Source organism: Bison bison, unplaced genomic scaffold (genome assembly GCF_000754665.1).
Source record: "Bison bison bison isolate TAMUID 2011002044 unplaced genomic scaffold, Bison_UMD1.0 scf7180017864313, whole genome shotgun sequence".
NCBI lineage: Eukaryota > Metazoa > Chordata > Mammalia > Artiodactyla > Bovidae > Bison > Bison bison.
This window is the reverse complement of record NW_011494885.1, coordinates 2,140,340-2,154,067: the sequence shown is the minus strand read 5'-3', so window position 1 is coordinate 2,154,067 and position 13,728 is coordinate 2,140,340. Positions and strand designations below refer to the sequence as shown.

General features: G+C 53.8%; 1 protein-coding gene across 1 annotated transcript in view; it reads left to right on the top strand.

Moving 5' to 3' along the window:
- Positions 1-5,505: 5,505 nt before the first annotated feature.
- Positions 5,506-13,728, top strand: part of ERCC2 (excision repair cross-complementation group 2) — a 16,347-nt gene continuing 8,124 nt past the window's right edge. Inside the window, 11 exon segments of the mRNA XM_010852594.1 lie at positions 5,506-5,599; positions 5,913-6,012; positions 7,767-7,844; positions 7,927-7,989; positions 8,169-8,282; positions 10,518-10,634; positions 10,717-10,833; positions 11,129-11,252; positions 11,342-11,438; positions 11,523-11,656; positions 11,763-11,931. Of these exon segments, the coding sequence (XP_010850896.1) occupies positions 5,595-5,599; positions 5,913-6,012; positions 7,767-7,844; positions 7,927-7,989; positions 8,169-8,282; positions 10,518-10,634; positions 10,717-10,833; positions 11,129-11,252; positions 11,342-11,438; positions 11,523-11,656; positions 11,763-11,931 (1,118 nt within the window). The 5' untranslated portion in view covers positions 5,506-5,594.

Below are 13,728 nucleotides of genomic sequence, written 5' to 3'. Positions count from 1 at the left end.
TCCTATCTGTTTTCCAGAGGCCTCTACTTTCAACTGGAGAAGGCAATGGCACCCCACTCCAGTACTCTTGCCTGGAAAATCCCATGGACAGAGGAGCCTGGTAGGCTGCAGTCCATGGGGTCACTAGGAGGCCGACATGACTGAGCGACTTCACTTTCACTTTTCACTTTCATGCATTGGAGAAAGAAATGGCAACCCACTCCAGTGTTCTTGCCTGGAGAATCCCAGGGACAGGGGAGCCTGGTGGGCTGCTGTCCATTGGGTCGCACAGCGTCGGACACGACTGAAGCGACTTAGCAGCTACTTTCAACTGCTTTAGCTGTTTCCTCTGGTATTTTCTTGTATGTTTCTAAATATGCTAACTTTGCTATTTCTTTTTACTTTTTGGCTGTGTTGGGTCTCCGTTGCTGCCCGGGCTTTTCTCTAGTTGGTGCGCAGGCTTCTCGTTGCAGTGGCCTCTCTTTTTGTGGAGCACGGGCTTAGGGCACGTTGGCTTCAGTAGTTGCGGCACATGGGCTCTGTAGTTGGGGCCCCCGGGCTCTAGAGCACGGGCTCAATAGTGGTTGTGCAGGGGCTTAGTTGCTCTGCAGCATGTGGGATCCTCCTGGACCAGGGATCAAACATTTGAAATTATCCTTAATAAAACCCATAGGTGTCATTTCAGGGGGGTCCAGAGAGCTCCGCTACCATAGTCCTTTAGGTCTCAATGCAGAGAAGAATTCAGCGAGAGCAAAGTGATAGATAAGAAGGGATTTATTAGACTATGACGATTGTGTGGCTGACAAGGCGGGGAAGTGAGAAATGCTCCGCCCTGAGAACTTATTGGGCTACATTTTCATAATCAAAGGAAGAGTGAGGAGGGGAGGAGGCCTTCTTTCTTGAGTAGATGTCCTGCTTTTATCATTAGCTCCTCCTCCAGGTTGAGCAGGGGAGTTTTCTTGTCCCTGCGCGGTCAAGCTACGTCCGCAAATTACTGTTTTTATCTGTACAGAGAGCGTGTCCTAGGCATCATTCACTTACTGAGCTCACTGGGCAGGAAGTGGGGCTCCTGCCACCATTGTTTTACTGTTTGGGGGCGTGTCCTGTGCTTCTGTTGCCTGGTTTTGTTGCTAAGCAAGCCTGCTTGTTTTCGTGGATAAGCAAACCAGCATTCTCCAATCATCATGAACTTACAGGGGTCTCTATTTTCCTACTTGCAATCCCTTACTGGGATTAACTATTTAAGCACCTATTTTGTCCCTTCATTCTGTCCCTGTCATCAACCACTGATAAAATGCCCCTGATTTTGTACATCTGACATGCTAGCAGAAGAGACAGACCATGCACAAAATGATAAGCAAAAAACATATAGTCCATCAGATGTTGATCACTGTTTTGGAAAAAAACTAAAGCAGAAGTGGATATATTATGCTTGATTGCAGGTGTATTCATTCGTTTCCTATGGCTACTGTCACAAATGACCGCAACCTTGGTGGCTTAAAACAACACACATTTAAAAAAAACTATTTTTGTATTTATTTGTGGCTGTGCAGGGGTCAAACCCGTGTCTCCTGCATTGGTGGGCAGATTCTTTACCACTGAGCCACCAGGGAAGCCCCAACACTCACTTGTCTTCTTGCAGTTCGTCAGATCAGAAGTCTGTTTCCCTGGGCTGAAATCAAGGTGTTGCCGGGGATGCACTCCCTCTGGAGGCTGCAGGGAAGAATCAATTTCCTTGCCTTTTCCAGCTTCTAGAGCTGCATTCTTTGAATTCCTTGGCGCTGCCCTCTTCTTCCAGCTTCAAAGCCCAGGCGTGGTATCTTGCTTTATTGTCCAATTCTCTGTTACTGTCCTGCTGTCAAATCTCCCTTTTATGAGGACACTTGATTATTCTCAGGACGCACCTGGATAGCTCAAGACCCTCACCTTCATCACACTTCCAAGTTCCCTTTCGCCATTATGTAGGCATACTCTTTATGTAGGGGAAAAATAAAAATGCAGTCAGTATTGCTAAGAGAGCTCTCTAAAACGGAGCTGGGAGGCCACTGAGGAAGTGTGACTTCTGCACATCCCCGCCTGGCTAGAACTTCAGCTTTTAATCACCTATTGTCTTAAATAGGGAACCAGAACACCTGCCAAAAATGTAAGATCCTTGCATGTGGGCTCAGTAGTTGAGGCTCGCGGGCTCTAGAGTGCAGGCTCAGTATTTGTGGCACACAGGCTTAGTTGCTCCGGGGCATGGGGACTCTTCCTGTACTGGGGATCGAACCTGCAATCCTCCCCAGCATTGGCAGGTAGGTTCTTTACCACCAGCGCCACCTGGGAAGCCTGCAATACTCCAGTTTTACCCAAATCTGTGTCTCTCGAACTGCAATTCTTCAGACCCTAAATAAACTTTTTTTTTTGCCATGCTACGCAGCTTGAGGGATCTTAGTTCCCTTATTGGCCCCTTGCAGTAGAAACAGAATTCTAACCACTAAACCACCAGTGAAGTGAAAGTTGCTCTGCCTCTTTGCAACCCCATGGACTGTCCATGGAATTCTCCAGGCCAGAATACTGGAGTGGGTAGCCTTTCCTTTCTCCAGTGGATCTTCCCGACCCAGGAATCAAACCGTAGTCTTCTGCATTGCAGGCGGATTCTTTACCAACTGAGCTATCAGGGAAGCCCTAAACAGGACCACCAGGGAATTCCCTAAACTCTTATTTGGGACCTTCTGTGTTTTGTTTTGTTTTTGGTTGACTCATGTGAGGGAACATTCATAGGCTCCAGAGATCAGGACCGGGTTGGGGACCATCATCTGGCCTAGCCAGTGTTGCTGTGCTGGGTACTGCAATTTAAATAGGGAAGTCAGGGAAGGTCTTGCTGAGAGAAGGATGCTTGAGGAAGATTCAGGGAAGCCTTGAGGAAGGTGAGGAAGGAAGCCACACAGAGATCTGAGAGAAGAGCCTTCCAGACACAGGGAGCAGCGACTACAAAGGCGTGGAGCAGGCAGGAGGCGGCCATCCTAAGATGCTGTCCATCACCCCTGCCTCCCGGTATTGAGGCCCTTTAGTAAGCCCTCCCCTTGACCCTGGGCTTGTTGTACTGAGGATTCTAAGGAATGGAATACACTAGGTCCTCACTGTCAGTGAGGACCAACAGCAGACTGAAAATACAGCTGTCTCTTGGTATAAGTGGAGGGGACTGGGTCTGGATTCGGTCCCCGCCCCCTACGCACAGATACCAAAAATCTCTGAATACTGAAGCCCAGCAAAGAAATGCCCTAGGACAGTTCATCCTCTGTATCTGTGGCTTCTGAATCCGTGGATATGGAGGGCAGACTGTAAGAAAGTTGAGCGTATATTCACTGAGCCGCCGCTCTGTGCATGCCCGGTGCTGTGCTGTGCGTAGTTGCTCAGTCGTGTCTGACTCTTTACTGTGTGGCAAAAGGCACACACGTTGGTGACCAAGACAGTCTCAGCCCTACCTTCCTGGGGCTCACAGTCCAGTAGGGGAGACAGCCATCCCAGACAGCAATGACCCAGAGGGGGCAGGGTGGGGCTAAGGGAGGGATGGGGAGCAGCACTTGGCCTAGTTGTCAAGCCATGGGCAAGTTTTTCTCTGAGACTCTTTCCTCACTTCCTAAGTGGGGATAATGACACTTACACCAACACAGGACATTTAGGGACCTCCCTGGCAGTCCAGTGGTTAAGACTTCACCTTCCAGGGCAGGGGGTGTGGGGAGGGATCCCTGGTAGGGGAGCTAGGATCCCACATACATTGTGGCCAAAAAGTCAAAACATTAAACACACACACACACACACACAAAAACAGAAGCAATATTGTAACAAATCCAATAAAGAATTCCAAAAAAAAAAAAAAAAAAGGACATTCTATCACAGTCATACAAATGAAAATATACTCCCAAAGTCAGGTAAAGTCTCTGAAAATAGGGGCTAGGGAGCTAGTAGAACTCACAATGGTGGCAGTGGTGGCCTGGGTGTTGAGCCAGTTAGTGAGGTTGCTCACATGACCCTCAGCCTTAAGGCGTGCCGCAGTGGTGCTCCTTGCAGGACTATGCAGCAGAACAAACTGGGAATGAGGTAGGAGACAGTCGAGCTCCAGTTTGGACGTTTACAACTGGCCTCCTTTTTGCATTTCATGGGGCAGGAAGAAGTGGGCTTCAGGCTGGATCCTTACAACTAGCTTTCTGTTAGCATTTCCTGAGACAGGAGATAGGTGGGCTCCAGTTTAGGCCTTTAAAATCAGCCTCCTATTTGCCCTCAGAAACGGAAGTAACAACAGATACAGGGTAAATAGCCTGTCTTTGTCTCTTGTAAACACCTTAAGATAATCATCATGGCAAGGACAAAGAGGGGCAAAACACTGTTTGAATAAAGGATTAAGGGATCTCCGCTTCCCTCCCCCACCCTTTCTGGGACAAGGGAGACACACCATGCCGGCAGAAAGGCTCCGGGTGTGTCAAAAGTCAGAGGATAATTCCAGGCCATAATGCGGCTTGCTGGTCCCAGAAGACTTCACCTCCAGATTCATCTTGGCTGAGGGGTGAGTGGGCACCTCAGGGGAAGGAGGGGGGACAAAGTAAGATGACTGGCCTGAAGGAAGACCAAGATCTGGAAAACTGCCCCCTGACAACAGATTTAAACTTCCCAAAGGTGTAACCCCAGAGTTCGCCCCTGAGTCTTTCCACACGTACTCTTCTTTTCCAATAAACTTTTTACTTTTCTCTTTAACTTCTGCCTCCTCCCCCGAATTTTTTCTTAACACGGCAGGCAACGACTGGGAATCCAGGTCCTAGCCTCTGGCTTCTGAGATCCAGAGGTTAAATTCCTGATCAGGAACTAAGCTCTTGTTCCCAGCTTATGCTCGCTTCTGCTTGCTGCAAGCTGCGGTTACTACTGCGTGCATCGGAAGTCAGGAAGCGCAAATACACGGGACATGATAATTGGGAGCTCCTGCCTGGAGAATCCCATGGACAGAGGAGCCTGATGGGTTACAGTCCATGGAGTCGCCAAGAGTCGGATACGACTGAGAGACTAGGTACAGCACAGGGCATCCCTGGTGGCTCAGATGGTAAAGAATCCGCCTGCAATGTGGGAGACCTAGGTTCGACCCCTGGGTTGGGAAGATTCCCAGGTAAGCCCTCTATGATCCCCCAGGCTCTGACCCTCTCTGGGTTCTCCCATTCCAGACTTGGTTACTTTATTGAAGTTGGGGGGAAAGGGAGAAGTACCTCTTAAAACCAAGAATATAATAGAATAAAATTGAGAATGCATTCGCTGCTCAGGTAATCTGGACAGACGCGGGAAGACCGAATGCCAGCGGATGAGATCGATTCTCTCAGTTCTCTTCCATCAACGTTTCGTTCTGGGTACTCGGCGATCTTCCGCGATGCCTCCGGCACCACCTCCCCCGGAACCCACCTCCCGCAATTGCCGTGCGCACGCGCACTGTGCCTTCTGACGTCGCTCCTGTCGGGGAGTGACGGGCAGGTTCAGCCAATGGCGTCGCGAAGAAGGTGGGGCAGCGCCTCGAGGATGCCCAGAGGAGCCTGTCTTTCCTGAATATTCATGAGGAAGGCGGGCCGACGTCGCTTCAAGCCGCGACCGGCGCCATGAAGTGAGAGGGGGACCCTGGGTTCGCGGCTCGCGAGCGGGCGTGGGGGTCCGGAAGATGCGGGGACGCGTGGTCAGGCCTTGGGTCCCGGCGGAGCGAAGGGAGGCTGCCGCGCTGGGGTGGGGATAGCTGCGGGGAGGGCCAGCGAGGGAATGCCGAAGGGACCTGGAGGCTGCTAGAGAACTGGGGGGATGTGCGGGACAGACCAGCCGGCCGGTGCTCGGCGGCAACCGCTCTCGGCCCGGCGGCAGGGGAGTGTGGGGGCTGGAGAGGGGCTGAGGGGACGGAGGACTGATCGGGCAGCCCCCGCCTCCAGGCTCAACGTGGACGGGCTGCTGGTCTACTTCCCCTACGACTACATCTACCCGGAGCAGTTCTCGTACATGCTGGAGCTCAAACGCACGCTGGATGCCAAGGTGGGTGGGCCGGGCTCGCCGCTGCCCACCTGAGAGGTGGGGCTGACACACGCGCGTTTAAGACTGAGATTGCAGCGGTCCCCAACTTTTTTGGCACCAAAGACCAGTTTTGGAGAAGACAGTTTGCGGACGGAGGGATTCAGACTCATTTTTGTGCAGTTTATTTCTATTATTATTACATCGGGTCTATCAGACATTCGATCATCAGGCATTAGATCCTGGAGGTTGGGGACCCCTGGTCTAGAGTTTAGAAATCTGAGGTCCTTGTGATAGCCAGCGCTGCCAAACTTGGTATCTCAAATAATAGTAATTAAAAATAGCATCAGCTGACCTTTATCAAAGGCTGAACTGCTCCGTGGTTGGCTTAGGCATATAGAGACTCAGGAATTGGCTACCCACAGCAGTGTGTCCTTGGGTAAATCACTTAATCTCCCCTCTGCAGTCTTCACCTTGGTAAATAGCCATAGTAATAGTACCTACCTCAGGTGGGCTGCCATCTATGGGGTTGCACAGAGTCGGACACGACTGAAGCGACTTAGCAGTAGCAGGAGCTTAATATGGGGCTTCCCAGGTGGCTCAAATGGTAAAGAATCTACCTGCAATGCAAGAGGCCTGGCTTCGATCCCTGGGTGGGGAAGATCCCTTGGAGCAGAGAAAGGCAACCCACTCCAGTATTCTTGCCTGGAGAATTCCACGGACAGAGGAGCCAGGCAGGTTACAGTCCATGGGGCTGCAAAGAATTGGAAAGGACTGAATAACACTTTCATTACTTTCACTTTGATATTAATGAGGGCTGCAGGGGTTCATTCACTAAGGAAGGCAGAAGTTCTCAACTGGGGACTATTTTGACCCCCAGAGGACATTCAGCAAAGTGTGGAGACATTCCCAGTTGTCAGTACTAGTGGAGTAGGGGTGTAACTGGCCTCTAGTACGTAGAGGCCACATTTGCTGCCGCAGTGGGGGACAGACCCCACAGTCAAGTGTTACCGGCCTCCAAATGTCAAGAGAGTCAAGGTTGAGATACTCTGATGTAAGACACTTAGTAACAGTGCCAGGCACAGAGTTAAGTGCTGTGGGGGTGCTTGATAAAAGAGCGGGCTCGCGATGTATCAGATAGAACTTCCCTGGTAGTGCAGACGGTAAAGAATCTGCCTGCAATGTAGGAGATTCCTGGGTTGGGAAGATCCCCTGGAGAAGGGCATGGCAACCCACTCCAGTATTCTTGCCTGGAGAACCCCATGGACAGAGGACCCTTGCAGGCTATAGTCCTACAGTCATGGGGTCGCAAAGAAACATAACTGAAGGGACTTAGCATACATACATATCAGATATTGTACTAAATATTTAGCCCTCAGTTTGTCCCTAATCCTCATAGTCATGCGATGAAGAAGAGCTTATTAGACCCCCAACCCCTATTTTTTTTTTTTTTGCTGCACTGCATGGCTTGCATGATCATAGTTCCCTGACCAGGGTTTGAACCTGGGCCCTCGGTAGTGAAAGCTCGGAGTCTTCGCCACTGTAGGCCAATTTTTAGAGATACAGAGTCCTCAGAGAGGTTGAGAGGTCTTGCCTAAGACCACTCAACGAAAGTGGCAAAAGTGGGATTCAAACCCACTGCCCCTGAGGCCTAGATTTCTAACTGCTATTTTGTCCTGTTATTCCAAGATGGTTTCATTCTTGGGGGAGGGTCCCAGAGTTTGTGTCCCTGGAGTTTTGAGCGCCTGTGTCATGTCCCTCCTGCCCACCACAAACAGGGTCATGGAGTCCTGGAGATGCCCTCAGGCACTGGGAAGACAGTGTCCCTGTTGGCCCTGATCATGGCGTACCAGCGGGTAAGTGACTCCCTGGGCCGGAGGAGGGGGCAAGAGGAGGAGGCTGGACGGGGGCCGAGGCTGAGCCCATGGTTGTCGGCAGGCGTATCCCCTGGAGGTGACTAAACTCATCTACTGCTCGAGGACTGTGCCTGAGATTGAGAAGGTGAGCCCTGGGCTATCCCAAGCCCCCCGCCCTCACTCTCCCCTAACCCATCTGTCCCCCTGGTGGTTACCGTCAGCTTTGAGCCTGTGGGAAGCTGGGGAAGGGGCTAGAACCTGCCTGGACAGGGGCTTGGACTTTTCATTGAGGCCAGTTCCCCGCTCCCTCGTCATCTGTAATAGGTGATTGAAGAACTTCGAAAGTTACTCAGCTTCTATGAGAAACAGGAGGGCGAGAAGCTGCCATTTTTGGGGCTGGCTCTGAGCTCCCGGAAGAACCTGTGTATTCATCCCGAGGTGAGTGCTCATTCCTCCTCTCTCCCTAAGCGTCAGGGTTGAGGAAACTTCCATCCAACTGGGAGTTCTAGATCCCCACCCAGACCAGACCTCTCAGGGAGATGTGCAGGGGCCGCACACAGAGTTCTCTTCTCACTCATCACGTGCCAACTCATCATTCATGGCTCAGGCACACCTCCTCCGGGGAGCCTTCCCACTTCCCCCAGCCTAGGAGAGGTGAAAAGGTAGCTCCTGGAGTCCGGCAGGCCTGCTTTCCTGATTCTGAAACATACTAGCCATATACTCTTGCACAGGTGATTTCTGCTGTCTGGGCCTCAGTCCGCCTGTCTGTAAAATGGGGATAATTACCTGCTTCATACTGTTGTTGATAAGATTGGGCAAGGAGGTGGGGGCTGGGAAAAATGAGTGAAACAGTCAAAAAGGACAGACTTATAGTTATAAAATGTGTAAGTCATGTAATGTAGAGTTGACACTTCAGATCTGTGGAATTGGGAACCGCAGATCAGGAGGGCCAACTGTGCTAGGTCACTTTATTTATTTATGTGTTTACTTGGCTGTGCTGGGTTTTAGTTGTAGCATGTGAGGTCTAATTCTCTGACCAGGAATCGAACCCAGGCCCCCTGCATTGGGAGCTAGGAGTCTTAGCCACTGGACCACCAGAGAAGTCCCTTGAGATGCTTGCTTTTAAGTAAGAATTTGACTTAGGACTTTAAATTAAGAGCCATAAATGAAGAGGCACCATGTAGTAAATCGCTGCATGAGTGTGTCCAGAACACATGCAAAGGGTGGTTCTGTCCCCCTTAGGATAGTAAGAAGTTGAGAATTAATGAGCTGGAGTAGGTTTTCTGGTAACATGGTAAGGGCATAAGCAGTATTATACTGTATTTCAGGGCGGTGTCTTAGTTGTCTCCAGAACTGTATAGTGACCTGGATAAGGCTGAAGGTTGAGCCAGATATTTCCATCTCGGTTTTTTCCCTCCACGTGCCTGCTGCCTTGGAAGGACTTACCAGCATAGCTGTAGTCTTCATCTGGACTGAAATGAGTTTTTCAAAGTAGATTTGCCATTAGCTCTCTGCTTCAGTCCTAGCGAAAGTTTTCAGAGTTTTAAAATACTTTTCTGTGGGAGCATCTATGACACATCTAACCTTGTGTGCCTCATGTGACATACTGGTACCTGTTTCTATTCATTGTCTTTTGGCTGCACCCCACGGCATGTGGGATCTTAGTTCCTCGACCAGGGATCGAACCTGCACCCCCTGTATTGGCAGCGCAGAATCTTCACCACTGGATCACCACGGAAGTCCCTGTATTGCTTCTTAAAAGTAATAATAATAAAATGTAAAGAGAGAGAGAGAAGCAGCACAGTCTTTGCAGCTGATGAAATGGGAGAGGGAGGGGCCCACAGCCTGAGAGCCCTCACTTTGGGGAGAGAACGGTTTCGTTGGGAGGAAGGGCAGCCCTGGGCTGTGACGGTGCCGCCAACAGGGCCTTGGAGGGTTTGGAGCAGGGCAGGGCTAAGGAAGGTCTCAAACTGCGATCAGAACTTCCTCTGCTTCTCAGACCTTGCCAAGGTTTCTGGCTGTTGTAGCATTTTAAAAGATAAAGCGTAATCTACATGCTGAAGGTTCTTCAAGCCTTAATGTTAAAAAAAACCAAACTGAGGTATAATTGACATTGCACAAGGCTTAATGTTTTGTTCCTTTTATTATTTAGTTTTGGCCGTGTTGGGCTTTCACTGCTGCGCGCAGACTCTCTGTAGACGCAGCGAGCAGGGCCTGCTCTCGCTGCGGTGCGTGCTTCTCGTCGAGGTGGCTTCTCTTGTGGTGGAGCACAGGCGCTGGGCCCGTGGGCTCAGCAGTGGTGGCACACAGTCTTCGTTGCTCCGCCGCATGTGGGTTCTTCCTGGACCAGGGATCGAACCTGTGTTCCCTGCATTGGCAGGCGGATTCTTATCCACTACACCACCAGGGAAGTCCTAGGATTTAACATTTTAAAAAGAATAAGAGCCCAACAGTTGGGCCACTCTTGCATCCTTGCAGTAAGTTTGCAGGTGTCTTAACTGTTTAATCACGAAGCAGGTTCGGGACAAGTTTTCCACAAACGCCCGAGTTCCACCCTGGTCATCTCATAGGATGACCTCCCACCCCGCCAGCCATCAGGTGTTGAGCCCCGGGTTCCAGGCGTGCTCGGGCTTCTTGGCCTGTCCCAGTGCTCAGATGCTCCCCGGCCCGCAGGTGACGCCCCTGCGCTTTGGGAAGGACGTGGACGGGAAATGCCACAGCCTCACGGCATCGTACGTGCGGGCACAGTACCAGCGGGACTCCAGCCTGCCCCACTGCCGCTTCTACGAGGTACCTGCCGGGCAGCGGGGCGCAAGGGAGGGCGAGTTGTAATAGTCAAGCCCCCTGACCCCCAACTACCCTCTCACCTCAGGAATTTGATGTCCACGGGCGCCAGGTGCCCCTCCCCACGGGCATCTACAACCTGGATGACCTGAAGGCTGTGGGACGGCGCCAGGGCTGGTGCCCGTACTTCCTGGCCCGATACTCAGTGAGGAGGCACTGGGGCCACAGGCGGGTGGGAGGTTTACAGGCTGCCCACCGTCTGTCTCTCTGCCTGCCTAGATCTCCCTGTTGGTCTGCCTGTATCTGTTCGTCAGTCTGTCTCTACCTGTTCACTTCTGTTTGTTCCTTGCCTCTGCCTGCATGTCTGTGTCCCTCCTTTTGCCTCACCTCTGCCGGCCTGGGAGGGACAGATGTGACCTGGTGGAGTCCACCAGGCGGCAGGGCCCTGGGGGTGGGCGCTGGCAGGCAGGCTGGGGTGACCCTGCCCCGCCGGCCCCCAGATCCTGCACGCCAACGTGGTGGTCTACAGCTACCACTACCTGCTGGACCCCAAGATTGCTGACCTGGTGTCCAAGGAGCTGGCCCGCAAGGCCGTGGTCGTCTTTGATGAGGCCCACAACATCGGTGAGCAGACAGCGGGGCAGGAGGCGAGGTGGCCCCTCCGCTGCTGCTGCGTCGGCTTGCCTGAGCCCGGCCCTCTCTCTGGCCCCCAGACAACGTCTGCATCGACTCCATGAGCGTCAACCTCACCCGCCGCACCCTGGATCGGTGCCAGGCCAACCTGGAGACCCTGCAGAAGACGGTGCTCAGGTGGGGGTCCCCCGGCCCATAGACCCTGGCGCCTGACCTGCCCCCCAAGTGGCCCAGCTCTTCCCACACCCCGACTCCCCGCAGAATCAAGGAGACGGACGAGCAGCGACTGCGAGAGGAGTACCGCCGCCTGGTGGAGGGGCTGCGGGAGGCCAGCGCTGCCCGGGAGACCGATGCCCACCTGGCCAACCCCGTGCTGCCTGACGAAGTGCTAAAGGGTGAGCCGTGCCCCCGCCTCGCCCCCCCCTTCGCCCGCCCCCGCGCCCCCCTCCTCGCCCCACCCCGCGCCCCAGCTGGCACCCGGCTGAGCCCATCTCTCCACAGAGGCGGTGCCTGGCTCCATCCGCACGGCCGAGCACTTCCTGGGCTTCCTGCGCCGCCTGTTGGAGTACGTCAAGTGGCGCCTGCGGGTGCAGCATGTGGTCCAGGAGAGCCCGCCCGCCTTCCTCAGTGGCCTGGCCCAGCGCGTCTGCATCCAGCGCAAGCCCCTCAGGTGCGGCCCCACCCCACCCCACCCCCCGCCCCGGGCTGGGCGTGGGAGGGGTCCTGGTGGGGGTGGGCGGTGGGCGCCCGGGGTCGCCGTGTCACCGGTGTCAGTAGCCATGATCTGAGAACTGACCTCGGGAAGTGTGATGGAAGACTGTGCAGGGGTAGGGGGCGGGGCGAGACCCCAGGGCCCTGGCCAGTGCTCAGGGGTGTTCTCACTCCAGGCCATGGAGGGAGCGGCCCTGGAGAGGGTCTCCTGATGAGGGCCAGCAGGGTGGGAGCTGGGAGAAAATTCTGTGGGCCCCCCACTCCCTGTTTCCTCCCGCCAGGGCCTCTCCTTGCTCCCCCAGCCCTTGGGCAGGAGCTAGCCCCTCGGTGCAGTCTGGAGGCAGGGCCAGTGATGAAGGGACTTAGCAGTGGGCATGGAGCTTCCTCTGCTTTTCCTTTGCTGCTGTGCATCAGTCTTTGGTCTTCTCTGAACCTCAGTTTCCTCCTCTGTGCAAGGGGTAGAGGGTCAGCCCCTTTACCCCCAGGTTCCTGTGGTGGTTTAATGACAAAGCAGCGACCCCAGGAACCCACCCGGTCTAGAGCGCTGACGATGAGCCAAGCGCTTTGCAGTCCACGTCCGGGGAACTCAACACAGTGTCCCCGCCTCGTGCTGCCAGTGAGGACGCTGTGTCCCGTGGAGGGGAAGCCACACGGCGTTGTGTGTGGTTGTGACCAGAAGCCCGGCCAGTGGGGCTCTGAGGCTCCTGGCTGCTCTGAGAGACTTGTGAGGACAGAGGAGATCTGAGTCACAGGGTCCGTGTTCTGAGGGCCTGCTCTGTGCTGGGGACACAGTAGTGCTGGAGACGGCCCTGGCCCTGCCCTCCTGGGCTCACAGTCCAGTTGGGGAGACAGACCCGTCCCAGACAGGGACAGTCCAGGGCTCGGGATCACGGGGTGGAGTCCTGGGGGATACAGGAACACAGAGGGGCTGTCTGATCGAGCCTCGGGGATAGAAAGGCAGACTGGAAGAAAGGATATACAGGAGACAGGTTTTATTCATTTTATTTCTTATTTTTCTTGGGCACACTGCCCGACATGTGAGATCTAGTTCCCTGACCAAGGCTTGAACCTGGGCCCCCTGCACTGGGTGTTTTAACCACTGCCCGCCAGAAAAGTCCTAGGAGGCAGGTTTTAAACTTGACCGTCTCCCTGGCGCCAAAGCTGGGTGCTCCCGCTCCACGCACAGCCTGTCCCTGCCTGGAGCTGGGTGGCCTTGGGTGTGTGCCGTCGATAGAGCCTGTGTCAGGCTCGGTGAGGCTGTGTGAGGCCGTCGTCTGGGAGTGTGTGGAACTCTAATACTGTGTCACCAAGGACTGTGGCTGAGACCTTGTGGAGATCCGGGCGGGAGTGTGCGACCGTGTGGCTATGCAGGGCTCACGTGTTGACCGTGGGATGCTGGGGGTGGTCGTGGGTCGCCCCTTTTGATTGAGAACCTGTGTATGAGAGCGTTACCTCATGTGACAGGACTGTGTGACTCTGGAGTGTTAGTCGCTCAGTCATGTCTGACTCTGTGCAACCCCGTGGACTGTAGCCCACCAGGCTCCTCTGTCCATGGGATTCTCCAGGCGAGAATACTGGAATGGATTGCCATGCCCTTCTCCAGGGGATCTTCCCAACCTAGGAATCGAGCTTGGGTCTCCTGCCTTGCAGGCAGATTCCTTACTGTCTAAGAATTTGGGCAGTGACTCTGGGCTGTGAGATTATTGCTCTGTGTGCCCTCCTGTGGCTGCCCACCGCCCCGCGCCGCCCCCCCCCC